General features: G+C 49.5%; 1 protein-coding gene and 1 long non-coding RNA gene across 3 annotated transcripts in view; one reads left to right on the forward strand and one right to left on the reverse strand.

The window, feature by feature from the left end:
* Nucleotides 1–646: 646 nt before the first annotated feature.
* LOC129624277 (uncharacterized) lies at nucleotides 647–1,716 on the reverse strand. Its single transcript, XR_008700854.1, has 2 exons — nucleotides 1,579–1,716; nucleotides 647–907 (listed from the first exon to the last, which is right to left on the reverse strand). It is a non-coding gene; the product is annotated as an uncharacterized LOC129624277 (long non-coding RNA).
* A 395-nt stretch (nucleotides 1,717–2,111) lies between these two features.
* MED26 (mediator complex subunit 26) overlaps nucleotides 2,112–20,405 on the forward strand; it is a 40,905-nt gene continuing 22,611 nt past the window's right edge. The window contains exons 1-2 of one of the 2 annotated variants that reach the window (XM_055541880.1): nucleotides 2,112–2,460; nucleotides 5,630–5,724. In XM_055541880.1, the coding sequence (XP_055397855.1) occupies nucleotides 5,689–5,724 (36 nt within the window). In that variant the 5' untranslated portion in view covers nucleotides 2,112–2,460; nucleotides 5,630–5,688. The remainder of the gene's footprint in view (nucleotides 2,461–5,629; nucleotides 5,725–20,405) is intronic. The other variant, XM_055541879.1, reaches the window with a different exon arrangement.

The following is a 20,405-nucleotide window of genomic DNA, read 5'->3' on the forward strand; positions in this document are numbered from 1 at the left end:
TGACCTGTAGAATTCCATAGACTGTATAGTCCATGGGGTCATAAAGAGTTGGACATGACTGAGCAACTTTCACTTCACTTCTATATACTGGGCTTCCCAGATGGTGTTAGTGGTAGAAGAACCCACCTGCCAATGCAGGAGACTTATATAAGAGACACAAGTTTAATCCCTGGGTTGGGAAGGTCCTCTGGAGGAGGACTGGCATGGCAACCCACTCCAGTATTCTTGCCTGGAGAATCCCTAGGACAGAGGAGCCTGGTGGGCTACAGTCCATAGGGTGGCAAAGAGTTGGACACAACTGAAGCAACTTAGCACATCCACATGCACTTTTATCTACTGGGGACACAGAATCAGTACCCTTAACAGAGCTCACAGTCATTTTAATGTTTCTTCTTAGTTTACTAAGAGCAGGTCAATGGAGTGCTTTCTAGATTTTTTCTTAAAACAATCTGAATCATGCTGGGGGGGGGGGGGGGGCGGGGAGCAGCTTTTTTCTAAGGACCCTTGATTTAAAAAGACAAGTCTGAAGTTAAAAATAATGGCAGAACCCGAATATACTCGGGGGAGGGCTTGTTTCTTTTGCTTATCTGTAGTGAGATAAAAAGTATCTCCAAATGGGCTGGTTTCCAACCTGGACACCGTGTACACAAAGCACCTCATTCTAGGAGGGAGAGTGAATAAAGGGAGGTAATTTGCCCATATTTATTTTCTCCTACAAGTGTGATGTAAAACTTTTCACACGTACAGGAGCAGGCAACCACAACCACGTGGGGAAGCAGCCGTTTTTTGCAAATAAAAATGCTTCCCAGAAGCATGACAAATGCAAGACTAACAGGTGTAGCGCAGAGCCGAGGCGCCCATGTGGTTCTCATCAGCTGCCTCTCTCCTGTTTTAAATGTAGGTCTTCCTGTAACAAGAAGAAAAGTTATTTCTCTCGAGGCTGCGGCTAATGATCCACTCAGCCTGCCTTTTTTACCCCTTTGCATAACCGTATATTTAACAAGAGCTTCCACGGAGAGAGCCGGCAATGCAAGAAGGCAATGAGGAGGCTAGGGGCGGGGAGAAGCCCTTAGACTTGACATTTAACAGTTCTGGGTTCGACCGATAACTCTGGGTGACCTTGGGCCTCAGTTTCCTCCTTTGTAAGGGCGTTTCAGTTTTCCAGCACCACCATTCAAAGCAGGGTGGGAGGGTCTTTTAAACCAGTGATTCTCAACAGGGGTCGAGTCTACCAGCCAGGGGACCTCTGGCAGTGACTAGGGACATTTCTGGTCCCCTGCAGGAAAAGGGTGTTACTGGCAGAGACCAGGGATGCTGCCGAACATCTTGCAACGCACAGGACAGAGTGATCCAGCCCCAAATGTTACTGGTGCCCAGGCTGAGAAACGCGTGGACACAGGATTGCAACGTTGGTGTCAACTCATGCGGCCTCGGGGCTTTCCTAGCTGCGGTAGCGGCTCCTCCGTGAGACACTTTGCTGTCTCATGTTTTGGGGATCGTAGCCCGAGGCGCTACAGACCCCCGACTCGCACCCACCCCCTCTGGAGCGTCCCACAGCGCTCCTCAGTTGACCCTTACGCTCACAGAATTACAGCGTGGACGTCTGCCTCCTGGCCTCCCCGAACGCAGAGGAGCTGGGAAGGACCCCGGGGCTCAGGAAACTTGGCAGCTTCTCCCGCCCACGATTCCCGTCATCTTCGTCAGAATGGGGAAAGCTTTTCTACCCTAGGAGTGGGGTCCTTCATCTGCCCTCTCCGCCTCGCTGCCCTGAGGGCGTCCGCCCAGAGCGCCAGGGTTCAAGGACTCGGCGCTCACCTAGCGTTTCCGTCGGAAACCTCTGGCCACCACCCCCTCAACCTCCCGGCTTGGGTGGGGGCGGGGCCTCCAGGCGGCGGCCGTTGCCCCTCCCAACCGCCTCCCAACGGCTCCCTGGGCCAAGCGGCTGGGCGGAACAGAGGTGGGGGTAACTGCGCCTGCGCACGCATGCGTGGAGTCTAGGGGCGTGGCCTGCAAGTGGCCCCGCCCAGACTCGGCGTCTCTGCCCGCCCTATCTCCCAACCTCCTCAGCGTGGCGCCGACGCTGCGTGCGGCGCGGGTTACCCAGAGTGCTTCGCGCAGGGGTAGCTCACTGGAGTTTGGTTCTCGAGGCGGCGGCAGCAGCGGCGACGGCTCCGGCGGCTCCTCCTCCTCCTCTGGTGGTGGCGGCGCCCCGGGCCTGAGCCCCGGCCCCCGCTCACCTCTCCGTCACCCCGCGCGCCCCCTCTTTCCCCGGCGCCGCGGGGAACATGAGGCTCCGCTCCCGGAGGCCGGCGAGTGAGTGACCCCGGTCCTCCGCCTCAGCCCGCCCGCCCGCTGGCCCGGCCGCTCCCCCCCCGCCTCGCCCAGGCAATGACAGCGGCTCCGCCGTCTCCGCAGCAGATCAGGGACCGGCTGCTGCAGGCCATCGACCCTCAGAGCAACGTAAGTGCTCCTCACACGGGTTGAGGTGGAGGCCGCGTGGGCCCAGGACCCTCCCCCTCCCTAGTGCTCCTCGTCCGCCGGGCTCCGAAGGATCCCCCGGACACCCAGCTGCCCCTGAGGGCCGCTGCCATCCCTGTCTCTCTTCCCCCGGGCCCGGGCCGGGGGCTGGTCGGGCAGCCCGGCAGCGCTCGGTACGTGAGGCCGAGGCTTTCGTGCGGCCTGGGCGAAGGGAGCAGATGGGAGCTGAGACTAGAGTTTTTCCCCCTCATCCACTCTAATTCTACGACCCTTGCTGTTCCTGACGGTGCTCCCCCGCCTCGCCCTTACCATAGGACCCGCGACCCCCGGGAAGCCCTCCCGGCGGGGGGGAGGGGAGGGGGAAAGGCTGTGAGCAACTGGTGTCCGGGGTAGGACTCGGGGAGCCCGTGCCGCCGGTGTCTCGGCCTTCTCGGTGATGAGGGAAGTCTTATTTACCTTTCCTCCCGGCTGGAAGAACCTTTCTGGCTTCGAAGGGAGCCCCCCCCCCCCGGCCTCCTTTACACCTAGCCGGGTGCCCAAGGCGCGTGGAGAGTCCCTTTCGGTTCTGAGAGTGGACTTGCCTTGCTGGGTCTCTCTTGGGGTCGCTGCCGACGGAAGATGATCTTGTGGAGAGTGGGATTCTTCCTATTACCTTTCTGGGCCTAAGTACTCCTTGCGTCTCAGACCAAGGCAGAGCCCCGCTTTTTGGCAGTGAATTAGAGGTGATTGTGTGCTCTCCCATTCCACCCAGAGCCCTTCTTCGTCTGCCCCCTACGTGGGGCCCTAGCCTGTTGGTTTGTGACCTAGACAGTCAGGGTTAACCCCAGGGTGTCGCTTTCTCAGGTGGTGCTCCACCGAGGCTGCTGTTTGTGGAGGGATCTCCCCTGCCCCCCACCGTGTGTGTTGGGAAAGAGTCATCATATTCTCATGTTTTCTCTGAGTGGTTGTCCGTGATAAGGGTCATTTTCCCTTGTGGCCAGAGTAGGTTCAGCAATGGCAAGATGTTGTAGCATCCAGGTATGAAGTGAGCCCCTGCATTTCCTGGGAGACCAGGAAGTGGCCATTGAAACCACTTTAATGTGCTGGGGATGGAAGAAATAAACCATCTTTGGCTTGGCCAGGTAACTTAGGTTTCTGTCACTGTGGGGACTTTTGCTTTTCCTTTACATGAGTTTTGCGGATTACTTTTAGCAGTAGGTTTTAGCCAGCACTCTGGGAATTATTCATGGTTGGATTGTACAAATTTGGTAGAAAGAGAGGAGTTGTGATCTTTGTGAGACTGATTTCTGTATCATAAGTAATTCTGTCATTCCTGGTCTTCAGGCCCCATGAAGATAGACTTGGTGGTACTTGTCTTTAACAAATGTTGTGTACATTTTTGTTATGACTTTGGGGGTGGAGTAGGCACAAGCTATATAAAACCTTGCAGAATGTTTGCAGTAACTGGTGCTGCAGCAATTCCCAAGACTGAAAAACTAGAGGATAAAACAAGTGAAATGAAAAATGTAGCCTTGGTGACTTTCACCTCAGAGTGTAATTTCTTGAATTCCATGTGCTTGTTTGCTTTCCAGAGATTCTGAATGGTTGCTGAGATATTAGCACTGATCCTAATACCACCTAGGAGAGCTTTGGGATCAGGAGGCGCTTTAACAGGCAGTCACCATGTTGTAGATTAGGTGGGGCGGTGACCTCAGGGGTTCCAGTGTTTTGTAAGACTCTAAAGGGTTCCTAGGAGAACAAGAGGAAGAGGGTCCAAGCCTGTGGTTGTGTTACGTATCATGGAGTGCACATTTCACGTGGGTTATCTGGGACGACTTAGAGTCATACTGATGTAAGTATAGTGGACAAAATCGGGGTATTGTCTCTGAATATGAGTGATGAGAAAGTGCCTCCTTTAAATGCTGCTGTTGTCAGTGATGTTCCTGAGTATTGTTACAAGCCATTTGACAGGAGTGTGGCTTGAAGCAAACTCCACAGAGAAACTCTGAGCCGTGGAGGAATAGGTTGCTGGTAGAGATGGTGTGACCATATTTCTGCAGTTTCTCTTGATTGAACTGGGCTCAGGTGAGAGCTAGGTGGCTTCATCAAGGCATTGCCATCACACAGCTGCTCTTCTCTGCCTTAACCATGTAGAAACTCCACTTCTGCATCGTTAGTTGACACATATTTAAGATGCTCCTGGAAAATAAAAATGGGGACACTGTTGAAGAGCCAACACTAAAATTAAACCTCTTCTGAGAGAAGCGATAGAGAATTGTGTCATTAATGCTTACCTTTATGGGCATGCAATTATGATAACAAACTTAACTTTTGCTTGAAAAGTCAATGTCAGGGAGCTGACCTAATATCCACAAGTATCTAAAAAGTTAGGGAAGTAACAAAGTAACATTTTCTGATCATCTCACTGACAAAGAGGGTTCTTAAGAATTGTGTCATTAATGCTTACCTTTATGGGCATGCAATTATGATAACAAACTTAACTTTTGCTTGAAAAGTCAATGTCAGGGAGCTGACCTAATATCCACAAGTATCTAAAAAGTTAGGGAAGTAACAAAGTAACATTTTCTGATCATCTCACTGACAAAGAGGGTTCTTAAGAGGAAACTTCTTTGCTCTAAATTCTAGCCTCTGGAGTACTTAAATATCTATAGCATCAGGCTTTGATTTAATAATTTTTGCCAACTCAGTAATAAATTCTGTACACTCCTTTTCAAGAAGCAACTAAAAGTTCTTTAGAACAGTGAAAGCCTTACTCTTACCGTTGTATGGCAGCCCAGGGTGTTGAAAATCTTTCTGAAGTGCAGTGTGTGCCTTTGTTAATCTTGTTTTGTCATGGATAAAGTTGAGGAGGACTGTCTTCTTCCTGCCCAGAAATCAGAGTCAGTCCACTCAAGCATAGTCTCATCAGCAAGTGATTAGGTTCCTCATCAGCAAGTGATTAGATTCCCTTTTGTATTGGACACTCCTTATTTTGCCAAAGTTCGGGCATTGTCTTCCAGAGGACAGCCTTCAGGAGGAGTTTGTTTCTCTGTCTGCTCTGTCTAGAGCAGAAGTGTTAGGCGTACTTTCTAAGTGCTGGTTAAACTACTGAACCCTAGACTCCTTCTTGGGTTCTCCAGCAGGAAATCTCAGGACTACATTTTTTCCTCAGTATTCTGCAGACTTCAGGTGCCAAGGGGAGATGACCAAGGGGCCTCTGCAGAGAGACACATGGAAAAGATCATTTTCCCACCTAGGAATTGGAAGGTGAGGATACCAGTGAGCTTCCTTGGGCTGTGGGTTCCTAATCCACAATCTGGGACTGGGGACTGGTGTGTTTGCCCCATAAAGCTCCTTCTAGATCCAGGTTCAGATTCTGGGCCTGGGCATCAGACGCTAACATGAATTGTTCGAGAAGTTTTGTCTTTTAATGCAGTATCTATTGTGTGAATTTTCTGAATAATAAATACTAACACACTTCTGCACAGAGATGTATGCTTTATCTGACTTTGTGCAACACTTCAACAAAATCTCCTGCTTTCTTCTAACAGCCTGTAAAGGGAGGTGGGGTGCGTGGCCAGTCTCCCCTTTCTGTGGGTGCAGAAGCCGACATCATGACAGTAGGTGCTGTTTAGTGTCTTCCATGGCCTGGAGAGGACAAAATGCCTTTGTTTCCTACTGACTTAATGTGAGGTGACTGCCCTAAAGTTAGGGACTTACCCAGAGTTATTAAGTGATAATGTTTCCAACTTTAAATGCACTGTAGTGATCTCAAATGTGGAGAGACGGCTTCAGAAGAGGCCATGAGGGCAGTGTTCTTGAGCTGGTAAGAAAAGATGTGGGCGCCTCTTCTCTCCCACACAAGTTTATAAGAGATTACAACTTTACCTGTGATAGATCCAACAGGATGATGACATTAGACAACCTGTCCCAGAAACATCTGAAGGTTTCTGTCCGGGGAACAGAATCCTGGGCCAGACCACACTGTGATGTGGTAACTGCCAACTGATGTGGAACTTGTCATGGGTCTGGTGTTTCAGCTTTCTTTTCTGCTTCAAGATTACAGCACTTCTGGTGTTGTTATAAAACACCATTGATCCTGCAGAAAAGAGGAATCTTGTAAGTTCTAAAATGGAAGGCTGTTAGTTCCAATTCTCATTAATATATTAGAACATATGAAATCAAAACATGTGGACTCTTCCTGATCACGCCGGTGGCCCAGATTCAGTAGCCTTCCTGTCTTTGCTCTTTCTGTTGTGGCCAGGATGTGTGAGGACAGCAGGATGGCATTTTGTGGCTTTGAGAAGTGGACAGGTGACAGTGTTGGTTGTCAGCAGGTGTAAGTCCTTGTTGTGACTTGCCTTCTTCCTCAGAAGAAGGTGGACTTTGCTTTCTGTCTTCACGGAGGTCCTCAGAGGTGGCTCTCATCAGGGGATGTTGTCCTGGCTGCAGGTCACAGAGGCCTGGAAGACAGTTCAGATCAGCTTAGGGGAGAGGCATTTGTCCTGATACAGATACAAACAGGCACTGTGGCCATGTGGGCTCACAACACCGCTTCAAGTGGTGGGCCATGCCCTCCAAGGGGCCAGGCTTGGCGTTCTGTGAGGGAGGAGCGCTCTGCTCACTTTGCCTCAATTTGTCCATGTGTCTGTCTTCGCAGATGGAGTTCTGGTTTATCCAGAACTGATTTTAACCCGTCATGACCTCTCTGTGACTGCCTCCAGTGGTCTCCTGCCACCCCACCACTGTCAGCTGCTTTCTGGAAGCTGGGGGCTCTGTCTCTCAGCAGAAGTCATGCTTTTTCTCTTTATTCCTGGTGGTGGCTGTCCTGAGTCTGCCTGGTGCCTGTGGGGCCCACTTAGCTGGCTGTCAGGTTGGGTGCCTGAGTTTGTGGCTCAGCGGCTGGCTGCATAGGCAGTGCATTTTCAGTCCAGCCTTGTGAGTGACCACGCTTAGAGCCCCCTTCTCCCACTGCTCCTTTTCATTCTCTGGACTGAGCAGGTGTTGACACAGGGATTCCATGAATTGGAGAGCATTTCCTGCATAAGGAGGTCCTACCAGTATTCCGCATGCTGGATTTAAAAGTACACTCCGAATGAATTTCAGTTCTTGGGAGGCAGTACATCTACATTTCAATCACCAACTCGACTCACGCTGTTTATGGAGATATATGATAAAACTGGAAAAGGTGGATGAGCTGTGGAGTAAACACTTCTAGTGAGTGTTTATGGTGCTGGCTGTGGCAGGTGCAGACCTGGGGATACCCAGCCACTACCCTGCAGGGACCTGGAGCAGGCGTAGTGTGCGCATGGATGGTCTGGGATTGGGGCAGCCTCACAGGGCTACAGCTCTTAGATCCAAATGGAACAATTCTTAATGTGTCTTATTCAGAGATGGTTCAGAATTCTCAAGAACGTAAAATGACTTTGTAGAATCATTTTTTCCTCCATCATTTGTGTTTTCAGAAGGAAAAGGAAGTCATTTCTTGGTTTGTCTCTGACCTGAGGGGAATGGAGTGTTTGGAGGAATCACTGACAAGTCACTGAACAGTTTACCCTCTCAGCAATGGGATAGGAAGAGGGCTGGTGAAGGGCCTGGAGGCTGGTTTACAGTATGAGTTTAGGTTGGCTCTGTGTGGCTTCTGGAGGCAAACTTAGGACTCGAAAGGCAGGAGTTCATGGGAGGTAGGTGCTGTTGGACTCGGGCGAGCTCTTCTGGATGATCATCAGAGCTGGCTCAAGGGTCCAGGGCCAGGGTGCTAGGAGGGTGTCGAACAGGACTGGGCCCTTGGTCAGGACTCAGACTCTTGACCTGTGAGTTTCTGGAGGTTCTGTGATTATATATGGATCCTGTTAAAATGAAGGGTCATGTCAGATGTGTCTCAGCCAGGTGGGTGGGGTTAAAAACCTTCAAATGCTCCTGGGACTGCAACAGAGTTTCCTGGAAATTCGTCTATTGGCGACTATAAAACGAAGAGCTGCCATTTACTAGCACTTACTGTGTGCCAGGGATGTGTAGTGTGCTTTGCATCCTGGGTGGTTCTCTGAACCACTCTTACACATGGATGCTCCATCTTCATTTTAGGGAAGAGCAGAGGTTGAGGGCGGAGAAGGCAATGGCACCCCACTCCAGTAGGCGGCAGTCCATGGGGTCGTACAGAGTCGGACACGACTGAGCGACTTCACTTTCACTTTTCATTTTCATACATTGGAGAAGGAAATAACCCACTCCAGTGTTCTTGCCTGGAGAATCCCAGGGACGGGGAAGCCTGGTGGGCTGCTGTCTGTGGGTTCGCACAGAGTTGGACACGACTGAAGTGACTTAGCAGCAGAGGTTGAGGGATCTTTCCAGTGTCACAGAGGTGGATATGGGAAAGCTCGGTGCCCAAACTCAGTGCTGGTTGGCTCCAAAGCCAGTGGGCCTAACAACCTGTTACATAAGCAGTGCCCAGAATGAAAGTTGAAGTCCAGTGCATCTTCTGAGGTTTACCTTAAATGTGAAGTGTTTTTAAACGTTAAGCTTTGCCTTTCCATTTTCTTCCCAGTTCCTACAACCTTTCCCCCCTAAAAATCTTCTGGCCTACTGGCTCCTAACCTTTTGGGGTATCAAGTTCCATTTTTATGATCAGAAACATTTAGGAACGTCCACCTGATGCCATCAGTACACTGATCAGGTGTACTGTTTTGTTTTGTTTTTAAAAAATTCAAGGACAGAAGCTGCTCCTAATCCAGTAATGTTTTGAAGTAAAGTTATAGCTTGTCATCAAGACAGCATCTACAGAAACCTACAAGCTGACTCCCTGTTTGTGTGTGGCACATTGGATCGGACCCTTTGCGCTGCCTCTGGCTGGGGCCTCCTGTCATCCCTACCTCTTCCCTTTTCCAGAAACCTTTCCCACTTTAATCCAAGACAGTCTCCTTCAGGCACCTAACAGAACTTAAAAATTCTACATTCCTGCTGAGACTAGATCTCTTCCCATGGGATGGCAAGTTCCTTGCTAACAGAGCAAGAGTTATTCCCCAAGTATCCATAAAGAACTTCTTCAGCGAGTGGGTGCTCAGATGCTTGATGATGTTCTTGTGAAAGGGCTGGTCTTCAGAGCCAGCTGTCAACATTTACTGAGTAGGTACAGGTTGCCAGCACTTTACACATTTAACCTGTACAGCAATACAGCAACCTGGTGAGGCAGGTACCAGTGTAGAAACTGGGGCTCAGTGGACACAGTGCTAGAAGGGATGGCTCGGGTTGGAACCTCCCCACTTGGTCCTCACCCGTCTGCTGCTGCCTCCCATGTCACTAGGGAGAGGGCAGTGGATACAGGGCAGGCATTCCACTCTCCTGCCTAGATTTGGATCCTTAGGCTGGATTCTTCTGTACAGCATTTTTATGCTTATTCAGCAGGAAAGTTGTACCTGAATTCTCTGCTTTCTCTTGAATCAGCTGAGAAAAAGGTGTTTTTCACTTTTTGTTTCTTGGCTGGCATTTTTCACCCTGATAGAGAAGGTGGCTCTCGATCTTAGATCCCTGTCTATATGTGATCTCTAGAGACACTGATCAAATGCCACCTAGAGACTCTTTGGCCTTTTTTGATCATTGACATTGACAAACCAAACCCTTTCTGGACACCCCCACCCCCTACCCTCACGGATTTCATTCTTCAGGGCCAGAAAGTGGGTGATGCTTTTTCCAGGCCACACTTCATGGTAGGCCAGCCTGGTGGCTGCTATGGAGACTCTAGTCACTTGTCCACTGTGTGCAAAGTGATTTTTTAGGTGGCTGGCCCTAGTTCTGTGCCCGGGGGTTCTGTGGTGGAGTCAGGAAAGTTACTGATAGAGAATTCGGCTGCACGTGACCATGGCTCACACTGAGAGGCCATTGGTGGCCTGGCTATCCTCTTCCAGGTGCCGGTGGCCCCACTCTCCTGCTTGTACCTTCAGCTGTGTCCCCTACCCACTCCCCGGTCACAGTTGGCTCTGCAGAGCACCTGGCCTGCTAAGCTGGCCTTGGCTCTCCTGGCACACACCTGCGGGCTGGGGTTCCCCTGTCCTTACGATGCCTTACTTGGATATCCCCCTTCCTCTATTCCAACTTAGCTCTCTGGACCCCTCTGCCATCAGGTCCCTGGTCCAGCTTGGGGTGAGTGGTGGGCTGGTGGCCACAGGGTGATCCCCAACATAGCTACCTGTGTCCTTAAGGCCAGTCCTTCTTGAAAGCCATTTCCAGTGAACACGTCCCAGCTTTTTTTTTTTACCCCCTTGGTGTGCCTTGGGATCTGTGCCAGGCAGATAGTTGGCAAGCCAGCTTTTTAGTGCTGTGGTGGGGAGGGGGGTGAGTGACACTCATGTGGAGGTATGTAAAATGGGAACAATGGTTTCATACCCTTTCTGCTAATTATTTCACATTGTTTCCTTCAAGCATTCAGTTAGATAGTTGCAGGCAAAGCATCTTTACTACTTCTGCATTGGCTTGTGTTGCACAGAGGCCCAGAAGTGGATCTCTTCTCAGGTGACACCCTGGCTTTACTCCATCTCTCTGTTTTGCTTTTTGTTGTGTTGCCTTTGCACAGAGGGTGTCATCTCCCCAGCCCCTGTAGCTTTGGGAATCACTCTTACCTACCATCATCCAGGGCAGAAGAGGAAGGTACCTCTTCCCCAGAATGCCGAGCAGACATTTTCTGGTCCTTTGATTGAATTTGTCTGGACTTTGATTGAATTAGCAGACTGTGTTGATTGGTTCACCCCTAAATCAGGGCATGGTGTTATTCCACCCAGACTGACCCAGAGTAGAGGAGGTGTCCCCAAGAAACATTAGGGCACTGTTCATGGGAGAATAGGGTGGGAGTTGCCTGGTAGTGACCCTGGGTGATGCCTTTGAGGTGCTGCTTTCGTCATCTCTTTAAATTAAAATTTTGATATGATCGCGCCTTCAAGTAGTTGAGTGTTCTGCTGGGTCCGGGATTGGGTCCAGGTAACAGAATGGACATAACTGAAAATATGAATTCTGGAGTAAGCAACGGGTGGTTTGCATGGTGTCAGATTGCAGCATGGGGTTCTAAGTACCCCTTTGTTCTGGCTGAACTGCAGACTCTGATTTGCCTGCAGTCACACTTGGGTGCCTTGTATTAGCGCAGGTGCCTGGTTGCAGCTTCTGGCCCCATCCTGGGCTAAGGAGCCCTCTGGGAGTCCAGGGGAGCCTCAGCACGGCCCTGCTTGTGCTCTGTCCTGCGCGCCGTCACCTCTCCTGCCTGCGTGGGGCTGGGTGGGAGGAAGTGGTTCCCATGGCCAAGCAGCAGCTGAGCTCTCCAGCCTTGTGTTCTCTCAGGCTCAGCATGGATGGCTCCTGGGAGGTCTGGTCACAGCTGATTGTTGTGCCCATTTCCTCTTAACTGTCCCCTTCCCCTGCTTAACAGAAGCTGGTACCTGCTTGCATTGCAGAGTTTGGTTTCTTTCACTTAGGTTAGCTGAGATAGAGCAGGGCAGGTGATCTTTCATGGCCCTTCATTTTCCCCTTCCTATGTGTCTGGGGAGCTCTGACAAGCACCCAAAGTTGCTGGTGTCTGCCCCCCCCTTGGCTGGATGCTGGCATCTGGGCAGTGGCAAACGTGGGCCACGTGTTACGATTGAGGCGTGTCTGGGGGCAGAGGGGTTTGTGAATGGACATTTCCCTTTTGCTTCTATTTTAAAGGAGCTTCTTATTCTTAAGCATTTAAAGTTCTCCCTTTGAAGGCTGGTCAGCAAGCCAAAGCTGCTGCTGCTGCATGCAGGAGCTTCACTTCTCACCAACACCCTCCTTAATGAGGTGAGCTCATCCTGCATTTGTTTGTAAGGTTTCTCCTTGCACCACTGAGTCAAAATATTGTTTGGGATTAAAATTGGAGTGGGAGCACTGAGAGGGAAACTGTTCTGTTTTTTTTTGTCCTCGACACCACGTGCATCTGTGTGTTTTGTGGATAGACTTGTTCCACGTGGTGGGAAACGTAGCAGCTCTGGGATTTGAACTGTTGAAGGCTTGGACAAGGATGGATTCACTTTCAGTTTGAGAACTCCTGGAGACCTGCTCTGGCTTGGCTTGGGGGTGGGGTGAAAATGGTAACGTCCACAGGAAGTCGGGGAGGAGCTTGCAGAAGCAGCAGCTCTGCTGTGCAGACAGAAGCCGCAGGTGTCCCTTGACTGCTGTAGCCCTCCCGTGCGGCAGGGCAGAGACAGTGAGACGCTGGTCTGGACCGGGAGGTAGCGGCTGTCTTTGGGTTACTGGTGGACCTGCTTGTCGGCCCCCCTCAGAGTTAGGGGAGTAAGCGTCTGCCTTTTGCCCTGGGGATGATGCTCCTTTGTCAGGAGTGTAGTTGGCTCGGTTTTCTGTCCTGTCAGTGGTGGGCGCCCCCAAGTCAGGAAATAGGAAGTGGCATCATCTGCTTTGTGAGATGAGCTGGCCTTGGGCATGAGGACGCATTACTGACACTTGTCACTTGAGGCCGTCTCCCTGGGTCGTTATGCTGTCCTTAGTGACCCACTGCAGGCTCAGTGCTGAATGCAGCTGCTTGGGAACTCAGGAAGCCTGAGGACTAATGCTGAGAAGTTGCTGTGGTTGGGCCCCTGAACTGTACTGCACTGGCCTTTCTGCTCTCTCCAGACCTCCTTGTACCTCCTTGCCTTTGAATATTTGACTTTGCTTTGAGGACCCCTGTCTGGCCTTTAAGACTTTCCGCAGATGTCTCACCATGGTTTCCGGTGAGCCCTGGGCGCTTGCAGGCCAGCCAGCTACTGCCCTCGGCATGCTGTGCTGTTAGTTGGTGGTGCCACAATCGACTGCTCTGCTGGCTGCCTCCCCTGGTCCCCATTCCTGTGAATGGGACCTTAGGGAGATGTAGCCTCTTCCCAGCCAGTCTTCTGCATCCAGATCTTGTGTGTGCCAGCCTGAGTGAGTGTTCAAAAACAGACTGGGATGTTTCACTCTCTCTGTTGGGGCCATGTGGCTGACTGGGTAGCGTGGGAGCTCTGTAGATGACATAGTGAAGAAGGCAGTCTTTCTCCAGGTGGAAAACTTGGGCTTTAGAGTTGGGCAGAACTGAGTTGGCAGTGTGACTCTGCTGTTCACCATGTAGTTTTGGATGAAGTTAGGTTTGCAGCCTTAGCTTTCCTTGGAGGATATGCTAGTGGGACATCCTCTACTGAGAGTGGGCTGTGGTCCCTGGCCTGAAGCATCCTGGGTCTTGATGTGTGGGTGGTAGCTGACAGTTCACAGACTTGTCGGCGGGCAGCTCACCCAGGTTCCATCCCTTGGTGGACGTTCTTAGGGTACTTGGTGATTGAGGTCTAGCCAGTCATGGGGCTGCATCTTTCCTGGCCAATGATTGGTTCAGGGACGGACCTGTGACCATTTGAAAGTTTTAATGCTTTGCTGGGATACTTGGGGCAGACTTAAATGGGAAGGATGTGAACAGGTTGCTGCTAGGGTCTGCCGCGTGAGGACAGCCTGCCCAGGAGTAAAACTGGCCCAGAGGGATGGGGAGGAATATGTTGCCGGGGCTCAGTTGGCCCTAGGTGAGTTGGTGGCGTCTTTTCTTGGTGAAGTCCATTTATTTGATCTGACCTTTCTGTCACTTGCAGCCAAGAGAGCCAGCTGAGCACAGTGTCTGGTCTCTGGCCTCCTCTCTCCTGCCCTGCTCCAGCCTCTCTCAGCTGCTCATCAGCTCCTGACCTGCTGTTGCACCCCCACCTGGATAGTCTGCCCTCCGTTCTCTTTCCTTCCTACCTGCTTCTCTGGGCTCAAGGTGCGGATTTCTTCCCACAGCAAGGCCCTTGCCAGCTGTCCAAGGAGCACTGTCTTCTCTTCCTGGCACCCTGGTCTGAGCTTGCCCACCTTTAACCTGTCTGGCGTGCCTGTGTCCCCTTCTGCTTTGGTCCCTTTCTTGCTGTTGCATATAGTTAATTCTGTTAGGGCCAATGACCAGCTTACTGTGGGTCCATCTCTGATTTCAAGCTGTGGGTGAGCACAAGCATTGCCTAATCTGGCAGCACCAAGCTGGGTTCAGGGTAGAAAGAGTTCAGGTTTGGTGGGGACTGGGCAGGGCAGCTGCTTAGCTCACAAGCATTGGGGTTGGGGTGGCTGGTTCCCCAAAGGACAGCCCTCTCCTGTGACTGTTTGGCCCTCTCCAGACCTCAGCCGTTTGGGGTCCTCCTGTGGTGCGTCAGTTCCCTTCTAGCCATAGTGGCATGGTCAGCACTCAGGCATTGAATGTGTCTTGTGTGTGCCGCTCAGTTTTAGGGAGTCTGGAGATTCTAGAGGCTGGAAACAGGACAGGCGAGAAGGTGGGCCGTTTTGGTCTGGCAGCACTTGCCTAGCCTCCTCTGTGGTGTGATGATCCCTCAGTCCCAGCACCAACCCCGCACCCAGGAGTGCGCATACCTCCTCTCTCCTTTGGGCCACCTGGACTCCCCCTGGAAGAGGGTTCTGAACCCTGAAGCCCTGCTGTGCTGTGAGAGCAGTGGCTCCAGGTCCTCCTCGGTTGCTTCTGCCGGAATGGCCTCAGGGTGAACCACCTAAAGCCTCTGGGCCTCAGTCTCTCTACCTGTGATGTGTGGCTGTTGTGCCATCACCTGGCGGTGTTGTCCTGAGGGGTTGAGTGTGTTAGGTGCCGGGTGCAATGTCTGACTTGGGCTTAGTCACCTAGAGGAGGGCGGGAGCTGCTGCTGTTTCTGTGGTAAAGATGAGGAAAAGAGTGAGGGAGCCTGTTCTTACCTGAGGCCTTGCAGCTGGAAGGAGCAGAGAGCAGATTTTTCATTCTGTTAGTGGGTAATAGACCTGCAGGTGGAGTCAGCCTGGAGGGACTGAATCTCAATCAGTCTAGTAAGCAACCCTGCTTAACAAATCCAAGTGTCCAGTGTCTTTTGATGTCATCTTTTAAGGGTTGTATGTTTGTAAGGACTTTATCTTTGGACCATAACAGAAGCAGGACAGTAGCAACTCATTGTACGCTCACTTTGTGATAGATAGTATCCCATTTAACAGATGAGACTCAGGCTTAGCCAGGGTAAGTAGCTGGCCACCGCACAACTGACCTCAGAGCCTCTGCGAGGAGGGGAGGCGACAGTGAGAATCCCTGCGGAGCTCTTTGCTTCCTGGCAGAGCCCTGGTGCTGATGGAGATGGTCTCTGCTCGCCCGTCCATGTGGCAACCCCAGCCACATGTGGCTCGGGAGCACCTGCCTGATGTGGGTTTAATTTTAATGCCTACCTCAGTTGGCCAGTGTGCTTCTGGGCCTCATCCCTTGTGCTTTGGGTAAGAACTGAGGCTGTGTTTTTCCACATGGGGCATGGGGTAGCTTAAGGGTGCAGAGCACAGCCCCCATTCCCTCCTAGCAACCTCCACCCCATCGCACCCCCTGGTTTTTCTGGTATCTCTGGGCCCTCTGAGCCGTGTCAGTGCCATTCATGAGGTCTTGTCTTTTGGAGAAAAAAGCCTTCTTCCCTTTTCTTAACTACAGGTTGATGGGTGCAAAATTGTCTGAGCCTCCCCCCAAATGAAAAAGACGAATGGATGGGGCAGATAGAAAGAAAAGTATTTCCTATGCAGGGGTTTTGGAGGTAGACCTGGGTTCAAATCTATATAGCTCTGTTTCTGCGGTGCTTGTCTCTGGGCAAATCACAGCAGATACTGCGGACAGTCTGTCAGACTTGCTGTCCTCTTGTAAAGTGAAGACAGGCCCTGCCCGCCAAAGGGTAAGTAACGCCCAAGGGAGTTGCTGGGCACATCGGAGACACTGAACACAGGCAAGTACACGCCCCCACCCCTGCTGTTCTTGAGGGGTGGGGCTGGAGCCAGTTTTCCTCCTGGATGAGTTTGTAGATATTTAACTTTGGTTTTCACAGATGGTATTTTTTCCCAAAGATAGTCTTCGTTTTAGTGTGAGCAGTTACCAGACAACATTGCATAATTTTGCACATTTCTGAAAGCTCCCTGGGGGGAAGTGGGAAGAAATTGGTTGTAGAACAAAATTGCAGGCTTGTAGACGGAAAGACACACTTCTTTAGAAGAAGTGCTAGGGTTGGAACTCCCAACCGGACTTATCACCTGCCTGAACTTCTCTGAATCCCTCTATATTGCAGTAGACCAGGGGAGGGAAGGGATCAAAATACAGATTTCTGTGTGTGTGAAATCGCCTAATTTACGAAGCAGTGTTCTTTAAATGTGGAGAACTTTCTCAGAGCTAACAGTCACAAACTCCCAGAGACATTAACAGATAGGGAAATACTGATGTGATGAATAACTGAAAAATATATACCTTATACTCAAATATGTAGGTGAAATGGCATTGGCAGGTAATCAAGACTGGGCGTTAAACTGTCCTGTTGCTATTTTACATCTCCTACTCTTCCCCCCTCATCCCACCCAGCCCCGCTGGCAGGACCCAGGAAAACTTCATACTTCTTCCTTTTGAGAAATACTTATTGGCAGGAGGTGTAGCTTTGGTCATGTCCTTTGATCTAGACATTTTTTAACTCTTGGAAATTTATTTACAGATACATGATCATTTTTAATAACAATGTTAGTGAATATATTTATCCAATAGTAATTGTTAGTATCATTAATTAAATGGCATGGGAGAGGCTTAGGAAACACGGTGCATCCACTGAGTCAGATAGCAGAGAGCTGTGGAGATTGACCCTGAAGATGGCAGGGAAGCGGACACGCTTTGTCGTGATGCAGAAAAGGGGCTTTTTTTTTTTTTTTTTTGGTCAGCATCACACAACTAGGAAAGGCACAAAAACTAGAACTTAGGGTAAAATGGGAGGCATTTGTATTGGGGCAATAGGAATGGTTTTGTTTTTGCTTTTCCTATTGTTTTTTTCAATTAAACAGTAAAAAAAAAAAAAAAAAGAAGAAGAAGAAAAAGTAGATTGATTTAGCCTGAAGAGCACTTGAACTATTGAGAGCAATCAAGATGTGGAGTGGATCATGGGGCCTCTGTGTACTGCAACCAGCGGCGAGAAGAGGGTTATTTTCTCTCTCGTGCCTTTTTGGAAGGTTCAGAACAGGAGTGTGCAGCTCCTTACCCCAGTCAAGCCCACCCATCATGCTTTTCATGCTCTCAGAGCACAGGAGTCCAGCCCACCAGGACAGGGAAGACGTGTGTGAAGTTTTCCTCATTGCAGGCAGTGCCGCAGTAGCTGTGGCTCTGTTCAAGCCCTGGGCTCATCTGTGCTCTGCGCTTTTCTCTACCTTAACGCGCCCAATCCACCTGCAAGTCCTACAGATGACTTTGGTAACTCTACTACCAAAATGTATATTCTCCTTTCATCATCTTTTCTCTGTCTTGCCCCTTCCAAACTGCTATCAGATCACACCATTGGCTTAAGATCCTCTGTGATTAGAACAGGCATCCCCTTTCCTATTGTCATGAAGAATTGATGCTTTCGAATTGTGGTGCTGGAGAACACTCTTGAAAGTCCCTTGGACAGCAGGGAGATCAAACCAGTCAATGCTGAATTTCAGTGGAAGGACTGATGCTGAAGCGCCAACACTTTGGCTACTTGATGCCAAGAGCTGACTCATTGAAAAAGACCCTGATGCTGGGAAAGATTGCGGGCTGGAGGAGAAGCGGGCGACAGAGGGTGAGATGGTTAGATAGCATCACCGACTCAATGGACATGAATCTAAGCAAACTCCGGGAGATAGTGAAGAACAGGGTAGCCTGGTGTGCTGCAGTCCAGGGAGTTGCAAAGGGTTGGAACACGACTTAGCGACTGAACAATAACAATGACAGGTGCTGTATGGCTTGGCCCCTTCTTTCCTTTCTTGTCTCATTTATACTTCCCTCTCCCTCATTCATGGCTGTGTAGGACACCTCCCTAGATCTGACCTTAGATTCCTTCAGGCTTCTCTTGGCCAGCCTTTGTAAAGAGCTCCCTCCCCTCCCCTCCCTGCTGTCACACTGCCTGTCTCCAGACTCTTGTCAGTTCACGGCACACATAGGAAATAGGGTGTCCAGGCAGGGCACTGGGAAACTGCAGCTGGGAATGAGGGGCGAGCAGTTCATTTCTTCAGTATAGTTTTGAGAAAAATAAAGTGTAAAGTGTTAGGGGATGTGCTGAATATTGAACTTTATTGAATCTCCCAGTAACATTATTGATGTTCCTAAAAGGGAGCACTGTGTCCTTGAACATAACTTTTATGTGTTAGCTGGGTTTTTTTGTTTTTCCTTGACATTGATAATCACCATGGAGAAGTTCAGTTTGCTTGCAGAGATGATAAAACTTAGAACCATTTTTTAAGTACACCATAATTTATAAGAGTTAGCATCTAAAGAATGCAGGTTCTTTCCTCTTTTCATTTATATGTAATGCTGAATTATAGTAATGCAAATGGATTTTAGTTTCATTCAGGCTTTATTTTAAGCACTTTGAAGTAATAGAGAACTCGAATTTACTCTTTGTGGTGTGCTTATAAATGTTTGACAACTGGCTTTCCAGGAAAAATGCCTTATATATACATACATGATTATACTCATAGAAAGGATAGGTAGCAGACAGTTTACAAGTAATCATGAAACACAGCACTTTATTTTCAGTTCGATGTAGCCAGTTGTTTCACTCAGACTGCTTTGCTTGTATTTTGTTGAAGTTTTGTATCCATAGTCAACTTATGAGTTTAATTTTGACATGAACATTGACTGATAATTGTTATGTTAGTGAGTGAAGTAATATCTTTGTAAAATCAGATAATAGTTTTCAAATACTGGAAGAATATTTCCTCAGTTGTTTGTGCTATTCCTACCGGTGGCACACTTTGAAGTTTAATCTGCATAATCAGTATTTTCTTAAGTCTAAATCCCAGGGGCTGGTGAGCTGTTTCTGGACCAGATAGTAAATATTTTCAATTCAGCATTGTAGCTCATACGGTCTCTGTCACAACTCCGCCTTTATGCATACCACAGAAGCAGCCACAGATAATTTGTAAACAAACGAATATGGCTGTATTCCAGTAAAACTTTATTTACACGGCTGATTTTATGTTATGTGAATTTCACCTCAATAAAAAATATATAAAATGAAACTTTTAAAACTCTTTACGAAAACAGGCATTGGTCTGGATGCAGCCCAGGACTCTACAGAGGCCACCAACTTGAGAATAAATCAAGCCCTGATTTGTAGTGTTTGCCGGTTTCCATGGTATAAATACTTTCACTGTGTCTGATTTCAAGCTACTAGCATGATGTCACCCAACGTGAAGTTGGGAAGACATGTTGCAGTAGTAGACATGGCCAAGATATGGTAGTCATGAACAAACTCGAAAACCCAAATAATAATGCTGTGCTCAGCCGTGTCCGACTCTTCACTGCCCTGTGGACTGTGGCCCGCCAGGCTCCTCTATGCATAGAATTTCCCAGGCAAGAATACTGGAGTGGGGTGCCATTACCTTCTCCAGGGGATCTTGCCAGCTCAAGGATCTAACCCGCATCTCCTGCATTAGCAAGTGGATTCCTTACCACTAGCGCCACCTCAGTTCAGTTCAGTTCAGTTCAGTCGCTCAGTCGTGTCTGACTCTGTGACCCCATGAATCGCAGCACGCCAGGCCTCCCTGTCCATCACCAGCTCCTGGAGTTCACTCAGACTCACATCCATCAAGTCAGTGATGCCATCCAGCCATCTCATCCTCTGTCGTCCCCTTCTCCTCCTGCCCCCAATCCCTCCCAGCATCAGAGTCTTTTCCAATGAGTCAACTCTTCACATGAGCGCCACCTAGGAAGCCCCAAATAATAGTAACTGTGGGGGAAAAATGAGTATTTCATCACCTTTGTTTTCAAATTTAAAAAATCATTACACTTAAAATTGAGGTATAGTTAATTTATAGTGTTGTTAATTTCAAGTGTACAGCAGAGTGATTTAGTTATATTCAATTTTACACACACACACGCATACACATTTATCCCTTTGCAGATTCTTTTCCAC

The sequence above is a fragment of the Bubalus kerabau genome, chromosome 1 (genome assembly GCF_029407905.1).
Source record: "Bubalus kerabau isolate K-KA32 ecotype Philippines breed swamp buffalo chromosome 1, PCC_UOA_SB_1v2, whole genome shotgun sequence".
Classification (NCBI taxonomy): domain Eukaryota; kingdom Metazoa; phylum Chordata; class Mammalia; order Artiodactyla; family Bovidae; genus Bubalus; species Bubalus kerabau.